This window comes from Athene noctua, chromosome 1, assembly GCF_965140245.1.
Source record: "Athene noctua chromosome 1, bAthNoc1.hap1.1, whole genome shotgun sequence".
Classification (NCBI taxonomy): domain Eukaryota; kingdom Metazoa; phylum Chordata; class Aves; order Strigiformes; family Strigidae; genus Athene; species Athene noctua.
The window spans coordinates 146,905,831-146,928,311 of NC_134037.1; the positions used below are offsets into that span (position 1 = coordinate 146,905,831).

General features: G+C 37.3%; 1 protein-coding gene across 6 annotated transcripts in view; it reads left to right on the forward strand.

Annotated features, from left to right (window-relative positions):
- The window catches only part of LOC141957722 (ephrin type-A receptor 6), a 529,737-nt gene that overhangs the window by 445,529 nt on the left and 61,727 nt on the right, over positions 1–22,481 (forward strand). For all 6 annotated transcript variants that reach the window (XM_074899660.1, XM_074899687.1, XM_074899670.1 and 3 more), the window contains one exon: positions 11,445–11,506. In XM_074899660.1, coding sequence (XP_074755761.1) covers positions 11,445–11,506 — 62 coding nt within the window. The remainder of the gene's footprint in view (positions 1–11,444; positions 11,507–22,481) is intronic.

Sequence of the window (22,481 nt, forward strand, 5' to 3'; positions counted from 1 at the left end):
AAAGCCTGCTATAAATAAGTATCTGGAAAACAGTTTGGCAAGGCAATGTAGCTGTTGTTTTCCTTTTTTCCCTTTCTACTTTTCACTCAATAGTTGGGGGGAGTGTATTTCTTTTACCACTGCACTGACAGCTGATGTTCAGTTTTGTGTAATTTGGTGTCTGCTTTTGCGCTGCTCAGAGGTTCACTTACGTAAAAGGTATCCTCATTTAGCCAACTTAAAGATTAACTTACACTGCTGGCATGGGGTGTTACATCTTTCTGCATAAATAAATTGCCTCAAATGTCAGTATTTTTTAAGCCTAGGCATAACTATGCTAATGCAATAAAGCTTATATTTTATATGCAGACATTTCTCTAGAAACAAAGCTTTAAGCAGGCCTCCAAATATCTATCCTAGATTTTTACAAAAACAAGCCCATTTTCAAACTAGCTTCCTTTGATTTAGCTATCATTTATGTCACAAATTGCTTAGTTTGCAGTTATCCCACCAGTTAGCAGTACAAATTAAAAGGACTTAGTTGATGTAGGTCTATAATGACAGATGGATTCATGTAAGCAATAAATACTTTTCTCAAGTGATATCCTTGCATATATTAAATAGAGTTCTTAAACCACTTAGCAGTATACACTCCTCATGATATTTACACTGGCCTGAACTGTGGAAGCTTACCCCTTCCTTCATAATTACACATGCACACACATACACATATATACACATGTTGTGAAAAACCCAATAACTACATTGCCAGTGCCGCATCTGTTTCTTCAAATTCCAGCTCTTCCAAACTAAGTACAGTGTTGTTTGCTCCATTTGGGGGAAATTCTTAGCTTACTACTCTTGCTTTGTATTGGCAGCTCTTGATTTCAGTCATGTGTAAAGGGTTTATTGTGAAAAATGCATACCCATATTGCCTGGTAGAAGTGATGGATAGAAAAATTTATGGTATGCTGCTGTCTTTGAAGAGGGTCCGACAGATTGTTAAGCTTGATGAGTTGGAAAAGAAGGGAGGGAGCTTCTCAAAAAACTCAGACGTAACTGTAGAATACTAAACCAGATGATTATCAGTTTTCTTTTCCCCCAATTTAATATTTTATTACAATTTCCAAGTGCACCTGAGTGAGCCCATTATTCTTGATATTGTATAAACTGACAATTGAAAGCAAATTGTATTGACAGACCCTTATTGAACAAAATTACTCAACAAGAACCATCAAGGAGCAATTCTTCATAGTGAAACTGAACTATAATTATGATACTCCAATAATGAGAAAAGTAGCTTCTGTTTTTTTTCAGTTAATGTGTTTTTCCCTGCTCTGGATTCCAGCATCTAAACTGCTATTTGTTGTTAAATGAAAATTGCTAATTCTTTCTCGGTGACTAACAAATTGATTCTTTTATTGCATATGCATTTTCTAGGATATCTGAGCCAAATGGCTCTTCCAGTTTCTTCTTTTCAGCCTCAGTGCTATTTCACTGGCATATCTAGCCTATAAACCCTACAACTAATACATAATTGCATGTATTTTCTGATAAGTTCAAATGTATATGGACTTTTCCATTAGGCAAGCAGAAGATACTTCAGAACCAAAATATGGATGAGCAGAAAGTAACATGAATAGGAAGAAGAACTTTTTTTTGTACTGGTCCATTAGGGTTTAGCTTGATCTATAGAGTTGGGATTAAGCTCTGAGTGTAGGATGTGATAAGAGGAGGTCTTCATTCTCCACCCTTGCTAAATAGCTCATTTCATGCTCAGATGGTCATTGTAAACAATTTCAAACATTTAGCCCTAGATGTTCAGAAAAGCTTGTTGGCATGTGTGGTCATTTTTACATAATATGCACCTCTAGTGCATATTTTTAAAAGTCTGACTACAGAAAATGTGGTAATTTATTCTAACAAGCGTGTGAATTGAAGCAGCTTACTGTTCATTACTAACAGGCGCAGAAAGATAGGAAAGGGGGAGCTGGAGAAGTCTGGTGGATACACACATAAATGTATTTGTAAATAAGCTACACACAGTTATTCTTTGTTTCAAGATGAAGGGAAATAAAAATTCTGAACTCCCTTTTTAGCCTAATACTAAAGCATTGAATATGAAAGCAGATTCAGAATTGTTTGATTTTTTGTGATGTAGGAGAGGGAGGGAATAGTTAACTTGAGTAATGTTTAGGGTTTTTGGTCTGTTTTAGGTAGGAAGCCAATGTACCTTTACCAAATCAACTTGCTGAAGTACCATTCCCAGGCCCAAATACTGTGTATGGGAAATAATGAACGTAACTATGGATTTTACAAACTGGTATTTTACAGCTTGTTTAGGTGCCTTATACAGTTGGTGAAGACTAGATAATTTTGGACTGACTCATATGACCTGTTTGTGACTCATAGTTATGAAAATTTTACTCCTTGCCTTGAAATGCCTTTTTCTTTCTCAGAAAAAAATCTAGATATTGCTAGCTATGGAGATGCTATGGGAGTTATGCGAGTTAAGTTATGCAAGATGAACACTTTTGGTTTTCTTCTTCATGTATCAATGAGTTTACATATTTTTCATAATTCTTCGAGGTATATATTCTTGTCTAGAAACTTTGCATCTAAAGTTTGCTGCTTGGCCCATCTTCATCGTAACTCTTGGCTTTTGTCCATAATCAAAATCAGAGTTGAAAGGAGAAGCTTGAGAATGTGTGCCTTCATGTCTTGAAGGTATATAACCTCAAAGAGGAATAAGAAAAAAAAACCACAAGATAACAAAAATGTCACAATGTTAGGTCCAGTGCCTCATTTATTTGTTGGAGCCCTGACTCATGGTGTTTTGTTTTCTTAATTTTGGATTTAGGAGCTCACACGTGTTACAACCAAAGCTTCCTTTGTGGATTCCAGAAACTTCAGGAGTATTGATATGTGGCCTTCACAGCTTCTTGAAATGAGAAATTATACCTTTCTCATGTATAGAAAACAGCAATATATTCATAAACATGAAGGTGGCTCATCAGTTTTGTATAGCTTAGAAGTTTAAAGTTTATGTACACCAAAGGGAAATAGGAGCAAAACATGTTTGTTTATATAGTAAATGGAAAAAATACATAAAGGGTATTATAAAGTGCAGGACATGTCAGAATCTTATAAAGATCACAATCAGGCATAGTCATGAATAATCAAAAACCTCCCTGACGTTTCAGAATAGGATTGAAATAATACCTTAACCATGTCATTATACTTATGAAAGCACAAAAATGTGTTTTACTGTAACCTTATGTATGCAATTTTTTTTATTCTGCTCATTTTCTAATTTCTGCTGAAGCTTACAGCTTCTAAATATAATGCACCTATGATAATGGATAAATTCACGATAGAGATTAAATAAGCTTTGTTTCTTATGTCCCATAAGTACCTGTTATGTATCATGGCATACTGAATATTGATGAAGTGCAGAAGCCCCTGATACACAGGCTTAATTTTGTTTAAATTCTTTTACATGTTCTGGGGTCAAAAGGGCAAGTGATCTTTGATGCAGTCAGACTCTGTGGACTAATTTTGAACCAAAGAACATCCCTTGCTCTTTCCACAAGAGTATCTAGAGTGGTATGAGTATTGAAAATAAATGAAACTTAAGGGTGAAATGTCATTAGATTAAGTGAAATATGCTGAAATTCAGTTCTAAAAATCTGAGGTGAATTGTTTTGGTTAATCTAACAGAGCAGAAGAATCTCTCTTAAACTGAATCTGAACAGAATCCGTTATTTATTGGGGGGGGGGGGGGGGTATTGTTCTTTGCTTCATTGCTAAAGTGAAAATGCTTGAATCTTTAGGATTCTAAATCAAATTTCAAGCAATATAAATATTATGCCAGAATTAGTTCTATAAAAAACTTCTTTTTTTTCTTTCACCCGAACATAATTAAGTTAAAACTGAGCAGCCAAATTTTTTGTGGCTGGTCATTAACAAATTACTTATTCTTGAAAAGAAACTAGTCTACATTCTTCCTCCTACTTAGACTCTGAAAAAGGCTGCCTTTAATGCTGGGATTTCTTGGTTTAAAATGGTATGATATAACCTGGTATTTGAGATAGGGTGGCCAACAGGATGCAATCCTTGAGCTCTGTTCATTGTTCTGACTTGTGATTTTGTTATCTCTTAAAACCTCTTTCAAGTCAGTATAAGGTGGTCCTTATAAGGCATGGAGATGACAGAATGGTTCTAGGGTTCATGACCCAAGATTCTGATGCAAACATCAGCTGTTGTAATGAGCTGCAGAAGTTGTTGGATAACTGGAATGATTCAGATTATTTTTTAAGGTGCATCAATTTATCCCAAAGGCTCAGGCTGCACACTGCCCTCTAAGGATCAGGGGAACATGAAGACAATGCGAAGCCCTCTTTGTGCACAATTTTTGCAGATGCAGTGATTCAGACAGGCTGAGGACTTGTTTTTTGTGATACCTTGGCCAAGTCACTTCACCTCATCTTCTCTTTTCACCATTCAATGGCATGGATTTATCTGCTTATAGGTTAGTATTTGAGAAATAATATAAGGCTATCAAATGAGATGCATTAGATGTACTTAGCATAGTTCATCCGGCAGCTTTCAGAACTGGTCTACAAACACACCAGCTTTTGTTCCCCTCCATGTGTACTTCTGAATTCTAATAAACCATCTCACCCTAATGATGGAGATATTTCTTTTTTATTTCTGCTTATCATATTCATGTAAACATAAGCAGCAGGAATAAAACAGAACTTTCTTCACCCATATTGTATTTGTAATGCTAATCAATATGTAGAACGAGATAATACAGATAACCAGCCCAATGAATGGAAACTTGAAGAAATTCACATTATTTTTTTTTCAAAGATACATGTCTGATAATAAATGAAGACCAAAAAAAAATCAAAATTTGTGCCAGTTACTGTATTTCTATGGTTTAATTTTACCCACTATTTCTCCCTCACTTACCCAACCTCCAAGTACTGACAAACAACTCTTTATTCTGATTTTACCCTCTACTGCATTCCATTTGTTTTGCTCACAGAAAGACAAGTATAAGAAAACCAATCATGAAAACAGCACAACTCCTTTCTCTTTACAGTTCCACTTTTCTTTCCTGGAGGATTTATGTGAATTAGGGGTTGCAGAAGCACCATGCTGGAGACTGCTAAAGCTTCTTTTGTCCAAAGCACCTTTGTCATGTGAGAAACCAGGAGAACTGTTTGCAGTGCTTGTTGCTGCAGGAGGGGAGGGCCAGAGGATTTGAGAAAGTAGAAGTGTGCATACAGACTTTTCCTGACTTCCAAAACATACCAACAGGCATAAATTCTTGACAGTGGGTTACAGGGTAGTGAATGGAAAAGTATTTAATATAAAATTACAGAAAAACAGCTCAGAGTACAGTATTTTCAGATTGGATTGATATAATAAATCTTCAGCTAGCAGTGACAGTTATATGGCCATAGTTTAGTGAAAAATAGACAGTAACTTATGCTCATTCATGTATTTTGTATTTTTATGAACTGATTTTGGAAGGTATCTTCCCATGACTAAACTAACTTAACTAATGAGAAGTGGTATATAGATACAGGAAAATGCCCAGTGCTACCTCAGGGAGTGCCTGTACGTTTTGCTCTGTTAGTCTTATCTCTTTAACTTTGGCAGGAGGTAAGTTAGTGGGGAACCAAAAGCAGAACATGGCTTTGGAATGACAAAATGCCTGATAAGGAGATGATTTTCTGAACATGAACTGTGATGTGCGAAAGTGATGGAGCAATATTTTCTAAACGAACTAGAAAACAAAGTCAAATCTTTGCTGTTTAAAGTAGAAGAAGTATCCTGTGTTTATGTAAACAGATCTATTCCAATAATGGGTATTCAAGACTTCATTCTGAGTAAAGACTGTAGAAATGAACATGTACTAACTGTATTCTTTTTGAAGGATTAATCTTATATAAAAAATTCATTAAAGTGGGCTTTGCTGCGTTATTTAAAATGACAACAGGAGACAACAAGCTGAATATTTTGTCATTGATATGACACTTCAAATGCTCCGCCTTATTCATCACTCTACCACTCAATTAAATTACACACTATCGAAATCTTGTGTTGTGGGAAAAAAAGTAGAAAGAGAACTAAAAATATATACAATGTGAGTTTTAAATATAATTGGTATTTAACATTATTCTGCAGTGTATGGCTTTTTTCTTTTGTGCATTTATTCTTATTTTAAAAAGAAGTCAAGCAGATTGGTCAATGGAAAATACAAAATTGTAACATATTCTGGGATGGCATGACATCAGTGCAGATTGTTTGTCATGTATGCTGTTTTTATCTGAATGACATAGCAGTACAGCTGGGTAGGAGAATTCCAGTGAAGAACTTTCTTAGGGAAGAAAACTCACCTTGTCAAAACCAGTCAGGCAGCCTCTTGTCACAAGGTAGTAGTTACATCAAAGCAATGAATAACCCCCGCACTTTCTACAGATTCATCTAAGATCTGAGAAATTAAATTAATGTCATTTTTCTGCATCATGCCAAGAGCTGATACTGCTCTTGCATGTTCAGTCTGACTTTCTGAGATGGTGGGAGTCTGAAATGGATCTGCCAGAGTTACTTCATGTGCGAGGAGGGGAAGCTGCTTTAGCTAATATCCCACACTCGTGTCAGGCCAGGGAATATTTATAATTTCACAGAAGGTATGAAAACAGTGAATGTGACTATGGTATCAGTATATGTCATGTATAAATAAGATTATAATTTCATGTTGTTACCTTAAGTATATAGTAAAATGATAAATTTGTTACACTAAGGTGCTGCAATTGCTAAGTATGATATACATAGTGTGCAAAATCCATATTCGGGGTTAAAATTTATAGCCTCAGAACACTGTATATTCCTCTAATTTAAAAGTCTATTTTCTCACAGTACTCCCTACTCCAGCACTGCTAGGTATCTAAAACTGCTGCAAGAATTTGTTTGTTTGACTGATTTGATCATTGAATCCATCTTCAAACCTTTTTATATTTTGTCCTCCACCAGTTTAAACATGAAGTCATGTGCTCTCCTCCAGCAGCATCTGCAGTTCTTAGCTCCTAGCTGCTTTTAACTTCTTTCTTTTGTTCCAAGTCCTCAGCCCAAGCTGACACTTTTTGCAGTGTCCTTTTTCCATGCCTTCTCCTACGTGGATCTTGACTGTAAAATTAACCTCGTTCTTCTTCAGATACTTCTCCAGTGCCTATGCTTGTATCTGTGAGAACATTCACCTGAATTGATCAAGTCTTCAAATTAGAGTTTGGGCGTCTTGTGATGTGCACCCGTGCCAAAGAAGGGACTCATGATCAGTCACAGGAGTGCCTCCTGGTGCACGCTGTCTTGCCTGTGCGGAGTTCCCTGGGACTGCGTATGAGCTCCCACAGGTGCTCACGCAGCAGGCTCACACAGCGCTGGCATGGCTGGCTTTGTGCTGCAGCCTCTGCCGTCCTTCTGAGCCCTGAGTGCTTTCCCGACTTCCATATGTATCGCCTCCCACTGCTGTCTGTCCCTAAACCTGTTGCTTCAACTAAAGATGTCCGTGTTTTGTATGTCTAAGCAATCATAAATACAGAAAAATAATTCAGTGCCTTCCAGAATTGCATTAGCTTACCCCGTGATAAAATAATCAAAGATTGCTTCTCTGTCTCAGAGACTTCTCTGGCCCCCTGCCATTTATTCATTCCTGGCCTCGCTTTGAGGATGAAGAATGCATCTTTCTCAGTACTGTGACAGCAACATGGATTTTCATAATAAAAGTAATAGTCTTTTTTCTCTGTCTAGAGGCAAACATTATGCTAGTTTAGAAATCTCCCAGAATTATTTTTCAAAGTCAATCTTGTAGTCCTCCTTAAAGCAAAAGCAGTATTCTGTGTTTGTAAAGGGTTCAGCACAGACCTTAATCTTTTCTGGACTCAAATTGTGCCACAGTATAAGGAATAACATCTGCTCTTTGCAGCTAAAATGAAACTAACATCAACTAATGTCATCCATAGACTTTTGTCTTATCAAGAACTTTATTCTACAAAAGCTCTGGGCTGGCTGTCAGCCTTTGGAAATTAGTCATTCCAGATTGCAGTCCAGTCTGTCCCACTGCCTGCCCTTGGGACTGAACTGAGATGCCAGTGTTGGATTGTACCCCTGGATCTGCCAAAGTCAGCTGCTCATCCTCATGTCTCGGCCAGCCTCTCCAGAGACAACCGCTAGTCCCATTCCTGCAACCATTTGTGAACTGGAGAGTCTGTTCACACAATGCAAATGCATGATGGAATCACTCAAGTGCCTCTACAGGGTCCTGATCTAGGGAAGAAAATACAACATTGTGTATTGATAACCAAACACAGCCTGGTTGGGTATACTATATTGACTAGATGGAGAGGACCACTTGATTTTCTGAACCCATTTTTCCTGCCGCACCTTTGAAATCAAGATGTGTCCTACCTTATGTTTCCTGACACTGGATGTTCTTACATTTATAAAATGTTTAGAGAACTTTGCATGAAACTTGCAAACCTATAAAATTATTGGAAAATAATTGTTTACTGGGAATAGAACCTGTGTGTTACCACTTTGGTGGTAAATGTACCCACTGGAATCTGCTGTGTAGCAGAGTTTTTTACTGTGTCTTCAAGCAGCCGAAACAATAGCTGAAACAATTTTGATCTACAGATACTACAAAGACAAATACTATGCTGACTAAAAGTCTCACTGTATTGCCTGTCACAATATGTAAATATCTGTAGTGATACATTAAACTTACAGCCAAAATAGGATGGCTTTTATCAAGTGCTGGCATACTAAAAGAAGATTATTGAGAAGTTAGAGTTAGGATCCAAAATTTAAGATTTTTGCTTAAGATAATGAAGCGATGGAGCTGGGTTCATTTTTGTGGTGTCTTGACACAATCCTGAATCAAGTTCATTTGAGATTTAGGTAGGATGTTGAATGGTGCAGACAGATGTACAGTGGTACAGCCTAAGTGAGTAAATTTATTGTTCACCAAAATTTCTGAATACTGAAATGCTTTGTGAGAGAATGTAGAAAAATTAAAAATTGGTTTTACAAAATAAGTGTGAAAATAATTTGCATTGAAGGATATTAATTTAAGGAGCATAAAAGATGCAATGAGAGCCTAGGAACCTCTAGAGAACCTTACAAAATAGCTTCCATAAAGTGTAGGGTGCCAAAGGATTACTTGACAGTAAACTAGGGGCATTGTTATGAAGCTCAACAGCTCCATCTTTCATTCCCTTCAAATGCAGATCTTCCATAAAGGTGTTTTAGTTGTTTATTTACCCAGAAAGAGAAATTTCTCAGTAACTTATGCCTGACCAAATATACTATCTGAAAGCCAGTTTTAGATCCCTATTTATTGCAGGAGGCTGTTGTCTGCAACAATTAAGAAATTACTACTCGCTTGAGAGAGTTTTGCATATAGTAAGATAATCTAGCATCAGTCTGCCATTTGTTTACTTCTCTAGATTATAGAATATTCCTATCCCATGGACATGTCAGCCCCGTGACAGTAAGCAAATGGTAAAGGTAAGGGAATCTAGGTCATTCATGTACTTGAAACTAAAGAGACTAGGCTATACAAGTAGTCATCATTAGCAAGTTGAACTAAAGAAAACAATTTTTAAAATGCTGTGATCTCGAAGAGCTTAGAAGTGACGTGTTGTTTAAGCTTATAATGCAAAACCAGGGTATAAACAATGGATGCAGATGAATATAAATTGATTTGGTGGCAGATGCACATCTGCAGCTGAGACCAAAAAAAGAAGCTGGTAATTCTTCACACTTCAAAAAGGCTATCCAAAAAGACTATTAAGGCATTTGAGAATTTTCACACAGAAGAAAATGTACTACTGTGCCAACATTATGAAGCACTGTTTTATTCATTGAGGACCATTTAACGGTCAGTGCTAGGTTAATGGTTGGACTAGATGATCTTCAAGGTCTTTTCCAACCTAGATGATTGTGTGATTCTGTGACCTAAACATGAGGGTCAATAAAGACAGAACCCCAAGTTTTATTAGAAGAAATCATAGAATATTGTGAGGAACTCCAGAAAGACTAGACTAAGCTACATGAATGAGCATCACCACGGTACCTAGAACTCCAGGTCGACATTTTAGGATGAACAGAGAGGCGGCTCATTTGCTTTTTTAAATTCAACATTAGCTGCAGCAGCTGAGGAGAAATACCTGGTTGTGGCTCACTGTATATTGTAGACAGTTTAATAAACACTTCCACCATTAGCCAAACTGGACAGAAAGTTAGCATGTACAGAAATGGACAATTATGCTGGAACAATCATAACGCCCTTCTGTGCTTTCTCATGCTGAACACTGTTTCTCATCCCAAACAAACATAATTTGAGGGGCAGAGAAAAAAAAAGTAATGAAAAAAGCTTCCTTTGGATTTGTATGGAGAAAGCGAAATGGGCGGACTTGTGGTGTCACTACTTGGCACACCCCAGGTTTCCCACAAACCCCAGAAGAGACAGGCATTCTCAGGGAACGAAAAGTTTGCCATTTTAAGACTTTTTACTGCCTTCACAATCTTACTAACATACTTATTCATTACCCTAGTTTTGCATATATTAGAAAGGCTCCTTTGTAATATTAACAGTTCTAAAAAACTTCTTGCTGTGTAGCCTGATTAGCATGATAATTGGGCCTCTCCTGTCAAGCAGTTCTAGAGTGGTAGTTTATTCCTGGGCATCAACAGTGTAATGGTATTTAGTTAAATACCCATTTTAAAACTTTAGCTTCAGATTTGGATATTTTTTTTAGAAATAAATGTAACATGTTATTTTACCTGAGTTTGGATATAAGCCCACCCTGGAACCATACAGGGAAACTGTGCTAGTTGATCAAAGCTTTGAGTAACATTGTATATATATTATGTATGTACAAACATATGAATTCAGAGTTTTGCTGGATTATACACACCTAATATGCACATCCAATCTAGGAGAGCTTTTTTTTTTGATATCCCCTTCTATCTGTCTATCTGTATGCCCTTAAATCGTTAAGATATTTTTCTTTGAGAGGAAGATTATGGCACAGAGTTTGTAATCTCTTGGACATGGTTTATGAATTATTTTTTTTTTCCTCAAATATATTCCAGAATGCTACACAGCAAGTGTTGCTGTTTGGAAATAGCAGGCTCTTCTTTCATCCTTTTTAAGGGGGGAATACACCAGAGTGAACGATGCACATTCAGCTAACGCAGTACCCAAAAAAAAGATAGAAAATAATTTTTTTGAGAATCACGCAGGGAATTGTGTTTGTGATATAAATGAGGATTTTAAAAATACGTAACATATTTAACTACTGTGAATAATCTGCACATAGCAGCTGGAATTCTAAAAGCCCCATAATATGTCTATAATCCTAATGTGTTTCTTTGCTGTTTTGCAGGCAGACCAGTAATGATTGTAGTTGAATACATGGAGAATGGATCCCTTGACTCCTTTCTGCGGGTGAGGTGCCATTTTCTGATGACATTTGAATAAGACACCATTCTAGGTTAAGATTTTAAATCATTTATCATAAATTAATTTCTACATAATGTTATTCATGGATTTTTAGTGAAGAATAGAAGCATTTTCCCCAGGGTACATTTCTGAGGTACAGTGATACATTAGAGCATGGCTGAAAAAAGGGAAGATTTAAACTTAAGAATATAATTGATTTCTTCTACAAAAGTAGTTTGCATATTTAGCAAAATGTATTTCAAATAGTGTTTTTGTGAAGGAAAAGATAAATTGAAGCACAAATGCCTAGCCTTACGGAAGCAGTTCATTTTTCTCCATCACCTTCAAAAATACTTTGTTATGATTTTTTTGGTTGGTGAAGTGTAGAATAGACTCAGTAATTGATTTATAATTATTTATGGTTACTTACATTCAGCAGACTGAATTAGAAAACAGTTCATGGGTGAAATGTCCTGGCATTAATTAACCCCCAAAGGTCACTAATAAACATTAAAAGGCTACAGAAAGCATGAATAATATGTTGGCACAACTGTATTTAATTTTTCTTAGAAAAGTAGAAGGAAAGAATGACCTCCATAACCTAAACTTATCCCAAACTAGTCTCTTCGTTAACAGAACCCCTGGAAATGCTCCAGAGGCCCACTGACATAAGACCCTCTGTGAATAATTTCATTGTCAAGTGTTTCAAATTTATCTGAAAAAGTAAATGTCAGCCCTTACTAGCCCACTGCCTTGCCATTGCTATCTTGCAGAATAGTAAAGGTGGACCTGTAGGCAAGGTGGGGGCAGGAGGCAGGGGGACTGTGAGTTTGTGAACTTGTTTGGAAGGGTATCCAAAGTGCAAAGGAAAGGTGTTCAACAAGGAGCAGTGAAAATATTTGCAGAAAAATCTAAATTATGATGATCATTCAAGGATATTTGGTATCAGGAAGAAGAAACTGCTAAGCAAAAAGAACGAATAAGCAGGATGGGAAAAAAAAAAAACAGCCAACACTTTAGAAAGAAGACTTATACCGGAGAGGGGGAGAGAAGGTCATACAGAGAGTACATATTTGACAGCAGGTTGAGAAAAGAGGTAGCCACAAGAGAAGAGCATCTGGAACAGAGGACACTACCCTGAAAGTACATCAGCACCATTATCTTAGATATTTCTGGACATTGTTTCTCCTTTCCTTTTGCTTTTGATTATTCCGTAGTATTTTTTCTCTAATATTTCGTCTTCACTGACTCTCCCAAAAATTTTCTTACTTCCCTTTGTCAAGACACATGACAGATATCTGCTATGTTGTCAGAAACACACCAGCACCCCAGTTTCTGGTGAGAATTTGCTGATCTCTCAAAATCAAGTTATTTTTCTGAAGAGTTTGATATCATCAAGTTCTTCTTAGAAACTGAGTAGGTTGTAAAAATCACCCCTGTTTTCTTTCTGGCTCATCTCTCTATCCATCTGCAGCAGGTAGACTGATGCTGATTTGAGTACCTGGGCATTCCCTGGTCTGTAATGTTTCGGCAGTGCCCCAGGAGTGGGCCTGAAACTCTGCTGTGCACATGTGTGTGAGTGTGCAGAATTTCATAGAAGAGAATAAAACCAAATACTGAAATAATTCATGAGAGAGAATTACCTTTCTCGGAATTCCTCTAGTATGATATCTATATTCCAATTATTCTTCACATGCATTTATTTATCAGAACAGTTACTACTTATTAGGATACTTTAACAGAAACTGACATCAGCAAAATTATGATGTTACTGCAAAGCAATACTTCTTACATTGTATCAGATATATTTGTAGGCAAAACTGCTGGGGGGAAATGTGAGCTAATAATTTCTGCAGCTGGTTTCCATGTATATTATTTTACAGTTTCAATTCACTCTTCAGATATGGTTTATTCTTCTAAAATGTTTTTTAAAGGGCCTTTAGATAATTTTCAGTATCCCAAAGCACTGTAGATATATCATCTGCATTTCTGTTAATAATTAGCAAAGCAAATGGCTGCATAGTAACCTATTTTAAAAGAAATCCAGCTGCTATATTAATAATAGTTGCTTCCTGCAGATATAAGTCTACAATTTTGAAAGCTTTTGTGAGGATGCAAAGAAGCAGAGGGTTTATCTTTAGCAATCCTAATGAAAGTTGTTCAGTGAATATAGCAGTTCTTAAGTGGTGAGATTTGAAAAGGGTTGTAAGATAGCCTATCTTTCTTATTATTTAAAGGAATCACTTGTTACAGTGCAAAGTGTTTCTACAGAGAGGGGAAAAAAATCCGTTTCTCACCATAAGAAATATTTCCACACAGAACACAACCTGCAAAAATTAACCAGCACATGCCTCCAATCTGTCCTTATCGAAAAGTCTGCAAAAATGGGCCAGTTTCAATTCCAAAGTAAGACTCTGTGATGAACCATGTGAGGGCATCCCAGAAGACATATGACATCACCCTCCTCAAGGTCTTGATGGGATATTAGCTTTCACACCAGTATGAGTTGTGCCATGAATCATAATGTCCAAGTAACACTCTCCTTGACCCCTAAACCCTAAAATCTTAATAGCCCTTATTTCCTTGCTTTACAGACAGGGAAACAGAGCACCAAGATGTTATCTGCGCGGTATGGTGCGCAAAGAGCATGACAGAGAGTAGAAATGAAATCAGTTCCCCGGAATTCCAGGCCAGCAGCCTACACTCATCCTGTCTCTTATTTAGTACTGTATTTTGGTTGCAGTTATGTCACCAAGTCCCCAAACCAGTGCCTTACTTTCTGCTATTTCTATGAATTAAACAGCAAGCTCAGCTAGATTATGTCTTCCCCACCCCCCAAAATATCCTGTATACTGGTTGATAACTTTGAGCTTTTGGGTAAAAAATTTGGCATGCATTTGCAATATGAAGATGTTTCAGATATATTCTTAGTGGAAAGGCATCAGCTAATTAGAACCAATTCTCTGAGATGATGGTAATTAATTACAGTGATTGTGCACCATCAGACATCCTAAATTGTTGGAAACACTTGACACTAAATTTTCCTCAGAAATCCTGCATTATTTTTGCAATTATATAAAACTCATTTCCATAAAATGAAACTGAGTTATCTTTTCTTCTCATATAAGAATGAGGCATGTAAGTTAATCATCCCCCAAAAGTATACCTGAAATTTGCTGTCAATGAATGGCCATTTGAATAGTCATAAGATACATGTGACTTCATTCTGGTAACACTTGGAGAGATTTCTCTGAAAATGGATGTGAGCTTCCAGCTTAGTGTTTTCTCAGGAACTAGCTGCTCCTCTTTCAGTATTACTCCAACAGCTGCCAGACAGAAGTAATCTGTGCTTGGAAAGAAAGTGTCTAATACTTCAGCTAGGGAATTGAGGAGATCCAGGTATGATTTCCTGTTACCAACTTCACACACAGACTTTGGATGAGACACATTGTCTTTATGTTTCAATCACCTTCCTGTGTCATGGAGATCTTAGCAACCACTTACTCTGCAAGCATGTGAGGAAAATAATAAACACACAAAGAGTTGAAATGGCAGCTGTCTGTATTGATAGAAAGATGTATTTAGTAATTCGATAGGATGGTTACAGTCAGATATGTTTGCTCAGGCATGTTGATACAGACTGTAGAAGAAAGACAATCAAGAGAGATCCACAACAACAACAACAATAATAATAATAATAATAATAAATAATTATTTTTTTAAAAAAAGCCTAAAAGCCAAAAAACCTTTTTAGCAAGCAGTTTGCCACTGCTGTGGGTTTGAGATGCCTGTACTTTGATCATGGCCATGACTAAGTATATAAACCACATGGGTACTGAACCACTGCTTGGTGATCTTGCAGTCTTCATACATGATATAAATATAATCCCATTTTGCTGAGGAAAAATGAAGATGAGTGCCACATTGCACCCAAGTCCAAGTCCATGCAGCAGTTCAGAGGGTGATACAGTAATATAACACAGGTCTGAATCCCAGTTTTACTCCCTTACTGTTTGTGCTGGACACCACAACATTTCCCTCAGTCTTGCCTGTTAGATGATTGCAATAATTCCTGTAAAAGTCCTTTGCCCTGAGGTTGGTTCTTTCACCCTGACACACTCTCCTCCACTTAACCCACTCTCTAAGTAGATGCTTCACAGATTTATGGAGCTATTAAGAGTTAAATCTCATCTACTGTTCTCACAGCTCCTTCTAAAGCGTCATTATTGGCTAAAATAATAGGATTTATCATCACATAGACAAGAACCGGGTGATTAGGAGGTTAGGTGGCTTGTGTGCTTGGAGGGCTACTGCTTCTTGGGTTCAGTTGCATAGAATGACACCTGGACTGCATCTGCTGGCTGTTGTCTGCACTTATCCTCCTCATCCACGTTCAGTATGGGCAGGGATTTAAACCACAGAAAAGGAATGCATCTAGAAGCTGATTTTTGGGGATGTTTGTTTGTAGTTGGTTATGTAGTATCATGTAAAATGAACCAAAAAACTATCACCAGAGTCCTTTAACTTCTTTCAGTATTCTTTTGCAGCGGCAGACTATCAGATTACTGTCAGTGTTTTATTCCTGCTAAGTGCCCAAGGTGTGCTAACCAAGAGTCAGCACAGTGAGGCAAGAACCAGGGACACAGCAATATTAAACACATGAGAACTCATGGTACTGCAGCAGGTTCTGTAGCAGGCCTGATACTAAAATAATCTATCAGCTGTATCCACTGCACGGTATTTGCTCACCCTTCTTTATTAGGAAGGGAACATGCACTCTCCAGGGATCATTGTGGGAAAGAAAGCTCCTCAGGGTTTGCAGCATTTTCCCTAACTGTACCCGGAAGAGATGGATATTTAGGTTTGAAAGATGCTCCAGCCTTGCCCAGTTTTGTGAATCTCTGAGCTGTAGGAGGAAGGGATTCATTTACCTAGGGTAATCACAGGGTCATCTTGCTTTCTTCATTGTTACTATTTGCAATAGTAATGCTCCTCTTCCCACCTAAGAACTTGTGACTTTCACTTCAGAAAATTAAAATACTTGTAAAAACCCGATTTGTTTACAGGCATGCATAGTAGGTTAAAATGCTGTTAAATGTAGTTCGTTCTTCCAAATAAAGTATTTTCTAAAGATTCTTTAAAAAGTATGCTTAATTGCATTAGAACACTAACTGAAGCAGACTGTACAGCAAATGAAACCCTGGAATTCGTCTCCAAATTTTAATCCCTTGAGGCTTGTCTAGCAGAGGCTAAGATAAGTGTAAAAATGTGTGGAAAAATAATGTTAGTAGAAGGAGAAAATATTGTGATATATTGCTCTTTGATGCAGTAATCTTTAGGAAGTTATTCTCAGAGCAGCTTTGCTATCAGGCTTATCGTTTTCTCAGCTAGAGTTTAGATGCTGTGGCAGACACCTACATTTAGTGAGTTTGGGGGAAAGGAAGAAAAGAGAAAAATGAAATCTTGTAGAAAGTTGTACAAAACAATGTTTTAAAGTATATGTTGTATATGCATCTAGCATGGCCTCACTACAGTCAGCTTTGGGGAAAAGAGACCAGATGGACTTTCCTAAGTTTGATGCTTCTCATTGTTATTTAGCTGCATCCAGAGAGGTGACAACATTGCAGCTCATAACTAATACTCCTTCTTTTGCTTTCACACACAGCATTCACGTGCACTTTTATTTATTGGAGGCACATTCCTTTCCTCATAGAATAGAGGTGGCATTTTGCTTTTAAAAATGATATTGTAAAGAAGAAAACCTGCACTGGAGACTGCTGATCTCAGTATTTTTTTTCTGAACCAAACCCCAAATTGAGCAGTTAGAAACTGAGTTTGAATGAATGTTACCTTCATAGTGAAATGGTAAACAGCATGTATTTACATGATCTAAGATTATACTGAGAAGCTATTGATGATGCTGCAAAGTCAACATTTGTTCTCAAGCGATGTTTTACCCTGCTAAAAGGAGGTAGAAAACAGTATTTCTGATACTGCCGTGAAAAGTTAATTTAGAAATACTGGGTATTTTTAATCACTGTAGATATTCTTCCTGCTGAGCAACAAGAAATTTATTATAAATTGTCTTGTATATGAAGCCAAAAAAGAACTTGATAGGCAATACAGACACTTTCAGTGTGCTTTTTATCTTTGCAAATATCTGGAGAATACGTAAGAAACCAGGAGATCAGAACAGAGCCAATGTCATCCATGTCTTTCAAAAGAAGGGAAAAGAGAAGCCAAGAAATTACAAGCCAGTCAGCTTAATGTCAACTGCTGTAACATTTCTGGAACAAATTATCAAAACAGTATTTATAAGCACCTTAAAGATAACAGTGAGATAAGTATGAGCCAACGTGGATTTGTCAAGAACAAATTATGTCAAACAGTCTAGTTTCCTTTTGTAACAGGGCGCAGGCTTTGTGGGTATGGGAGAAGCAGTTGATATCATAAATCTTGACTTTAGTAAGGCTTTAAAACTCTCACATGAGATCCTTATGAGCAGCTAGAGAAATCTGGTCTTCATGAAACTTCTGCTGGTGGACACTATACTGGTTACCTACTGTATGGAGAGAATGGGCTTTGGATGGAAAGATACATGAAGTAGTGTTGTTCTTCAGTCTTGTATTTCCCCAGATTTTCATTCACCTTCTGGATCCTGACACTGCAACTAAACTTGCAAAATTTTCAGGCAAAGTAAAGCTGAGTAGGTACATGAGCAGACAGCAGGACAGAGCTAGAATTTTAAATCATCACAACAAATTTAAGAAATAATTTAGTAACTAAGTACTTTTAAAAACTAATTAGTAATAAGTAAGGACAAGGGCATGATACTCCACTAAGGATGAAATAATCAGCTATAGAGTAGAGGACAGAGAATAACTGTTCAGAAAGAAGTCTACTGGAAGAAATCACTCTAGAGGTTGCAGTAGGTCAGGGGAATCACATTGCTCTGAATATGGCAAATACCACAGTGGAATCTAGAAACTGGAGTATCTCCTGCAAGGTCTGTGAACTTTTACTCTCTGCTTCACACTGGCGAGGCCTCAGGGTACTGTGTCTTGTTTGGACCTTAATGCTTCAGGAACTTATGAAGTGGGTGGGCAGAGTCCACAACAAAATCAATAATAATAGTTGCTGAGCAATTGAGATCTGTGGACTGAACCAGTGTTAAGCATAAAGAAAGGGGCAAGAGAGATATTTAGTCTTCGAGGGCATAAAAAGCAGTTGCAAAGAGAAATTGAAATCTGTACTAGTCAAAGTATCAAGGGAGACATCTTACTTAAGTGGGCATCTTATTTCAGATGTGGTGCAGAGTGGGTAGGGTAAGAAATATTTGCCCCAATGGTCTTTAAGTACAGGTTAGAAAAGCATGTCAGGACTGACACAGGGTGAGGGAATTATCCCACTTCAAAGTATCTTCCAGCTCTGTGATTCTGTGATAGCTACATTCCAGAGCACCAAAGTGGGTGGGGACACTTGGTTATTCCAGGGCATCCCTTTTTTGTTGCTGTAGCTGAATAAGTAAAACAGTTGACCTCATTCAGTACCAGTAATATAAGCATATAAACATGATAATATGAAGCATGAGTTATACTTCTAGGAAATAGCAAGTTGCAACTTGAATTTTGGAAGATTTATCATAATAAAATTCTACCATTTACTTTGCATCATAAAATACTAACAATAAATGTATAGCAAAAACTACATCTTTCATGTCATGACCAGTACGAACTGTCACTAGTGAATATGATCTATGTCAGACATAGACACACCATTTTCAGTGCTGTTCTCCATCTAAAATAAGATCTGAATCATCTGCAGTAAAGTATTTAGACCTGCAGCAAATCCTGTATGCTTCTCAGAATATGAGGGCATAAAAGTGCGCTGACTTATAGGGCAAATAAAGAAGTGGATGTGAGAATAGACAAAAGTCCAGAAACAATACAGAAAAATTCAATGACCATGCCTCCAGAAGGTTACTCAGTAGTAAAATAGAAGAAATCTGAAGAAGAAAAATTCCATGAGCTTGTAGAAAAGCACTGAAATAGTGCACACTGGAGCTGGAACTAGAGAGTGAAGAGCAATGAGAGAAACTCAGGATACCATCCTTCCTCCCCTGTAGTAACTGACCTGCTTAACTGACCCATTATACATGGTCTGTAACAGGAGGACAATATTTTGTGTACTTAAGGTTTTCAAAAGCAAACTGTAGCTGAATGAAAAAACCATTTTTTTCAGGGAATTTGCAAAGCTGCATAAATGCACTGGAAACTACTCAGATATTGCATCTATACTCAGCTGTTGAGAAAAGTTTATTTAGCAACACTGTTAAAGCCTGATTAAAATTTGATGGGATGATACGATAAATGCAGTAAGTCCACTGAGGTCTGAACTGCTGCCAGTATTGATTAACACCCTTAACACCCCAGTGGGAAACCTATCAAAAGCGTATTTCAAATCTAAGCCATGAGAATCAAAATAAAGCCCTGCATAATAACTGCCATATCATTCAGATGAGTGTTTTATGTCCCTATATGACAAGAGAATGAAATGAGACAATGGAAAGTTGCCAAAGGATTGGTTTAACTCACAGATGTACATGGGGATTCACAATGCTGAAAGTATGAGGCCCGATTCATAACTAATTTCATCAGCTTAGTTGACTTTTCCAAGGGTTAAATATGGCCTATATTCTCTGTCTTGATCGGCTTAAATCAGACAAATATTTTGATATATAGGAAGATAACAGTTGATAGATTTAAGGGAATATAGCTGGCATGGAAACTGATGCAGAATGATTTCAGAGACACTTGAGAGAGAGAGAAGACTGCTTTGCTGACAGGAAAAATGTAGTTGTTCCAACTGCAAGGCTGGCAATGAAAAAATATGAAAACCAAGCATGAGAAGGGATGGAGGAGCGCAAATGCAGAAGGGGATTCAGAGAAATATGCAGAGGGAGAAGGAGAACAGAATAAAATTGCAGCTGCTATGTTAGCAAGTCTGTCATTTCTTTAAAGGTGGAGATAAGAAGCTTGAACTTTTTGTGTCAAGGCAGAAGCCCAAAGAAATTTGAAAGAGGGAGAGAATGGCAAAAGCATGAGATTGTTTTTAACTCAGACATTTCTGCTATACTGAAAAGACAAATCTGAGATTTGGAAAAAGCAGAAAAAGGTTATTTTTTTTAATGAAAAATCAGTCAAGCATGATCTAGATTTGAAAGAGCACAAATTAAAAAAGGAAGGAATTAATGCTTGTGATCCAAGGGGACAAAAGGTTAAGGAAGGTGTTGCAGATGATTCTGAGGCTTGTTGAAAGAATGGAGCTGTTAAGGATGAGAAGGAGAAAGTAAAATCTAGATGTTTGGGGGGTTGGTTCTGTTTGCTACTTTATTGCAGGGGCAGCTCGATTGGTTATTTTGCAAAACTAAGTCATAGGTGCTTTGTTCCAAATCCTAATTCTACAGTTAGCTAAAAGGAGTTATCCATACAGGGTAAGTGTGAAGAGTACTGACTGTTTGCAACCAGCTTAATAAATTGTGAGTCACTTGAACACTTAGAATTATTAAATCAAAAGCAAACACTGAATCCTGTGTGGCTTCGTTACATAAAACATTGTATAGGGTTCATGTCCTTCCTTTGTTAGAATAGGCTTAAAGTATTTAAGAATACTATTTTTTTGTCTCTCTTTGCTTAATTGCTAGATGGAGAGGGGGGTTTTTTTAAATATCTGTCACTGGCATGCTTTGGACTCTGAGAGGCTCCCCTTATTCTTGTGGTAGGGGCCTGTGATAGGGAATGTCATAGGCATATAACAGGGTATGGCCTTTTGTAAAATGTCTGGTCACACTTGTGTCTTGACCCTCAGCTGAGTGTCATCTGCAGAACTAACTTCTCCATGTCTAGGTTTTTGTGGATTGTTTGTTTATTCATGGGGGTTTTGGTAACCTTAATTACATCTGTACTAATTCTGTATTTCTTTAAATGTTTATATCCCAACTAGCTATAGATATAGGCCCCAAAAAATTGAATCACAATGGAAATGCTGAAATATTTTGCTGATCGGGGGTAAAGTTAAGCATATCTGTACAGTTCAGACTGTTGCTTTGCTGAATCTAGTGAATTTACTGAACTTACCATAAACTTCTCCCCTACAAAAATCATCTTGTTTAAACATACGAACTAAGCAATAGAAGAGTCCTGAGTGCTGATCAGAACACTGCTATTTGTCTGTAGCCCAGTGCTGAAGGTTTTGAAACAGAAAATGGAAAGTTAACTTGCTTGCAGGAAAGCGTTGTTTGGTTTTGTTTGCCTGTTCCTGCTAACATAAAAGCCTGGCTCACTGAATAATCCATGAGAAGCTAAAAGTCTCCTAGCTGAGGTCGCAAAAATACTGCTCTAAGCAGTCTGCTGTAAATGGTAGATAGGGCAGGCAGAGCCCGTAATCTGTTTTCTGTACAGGTACTCCCTAGGTCCCCACTGCCACATAATTCAGGAGCCTCCTGATGTAGGAGGTATGGAAGTGTTAAATTTAATGTTGCAGATAGGAAACTGAGGTCTACCAAGACTGTTCAGATGAACAAGCGAGGTTAACAACATAACTCTTATTTACATGTTCAACTTCAATAGATTTCAACAGAAGTTAAGCAGCTTAATACATTCATGGGTCTGAGTTTAACAGGCTTAGTCAGCCAGAAAGACTTTGCAAAAGCTACATGACCCCTGAATTTCAGCCCATATCTCCTTTTTAAAATAAACTAGTGCAGAGAGATTATGTGATGTTAGGTGCAGAACAGACATGAAGTAAAGCACCAAACTTTTTCCAGGTTTGGGGTTTTTTTAAACAAACACCCCCACCACTTCCAAAAAAAAAACCAAAACAAAGCAGTAAGTGAGGTAATGGCAGTACCTCATGCAGTCTAGGCTGAGGTAATAAAAAGAGGGGGCTTTGTTTCCCAGGCCATGATGCAAGAGAGGATTTT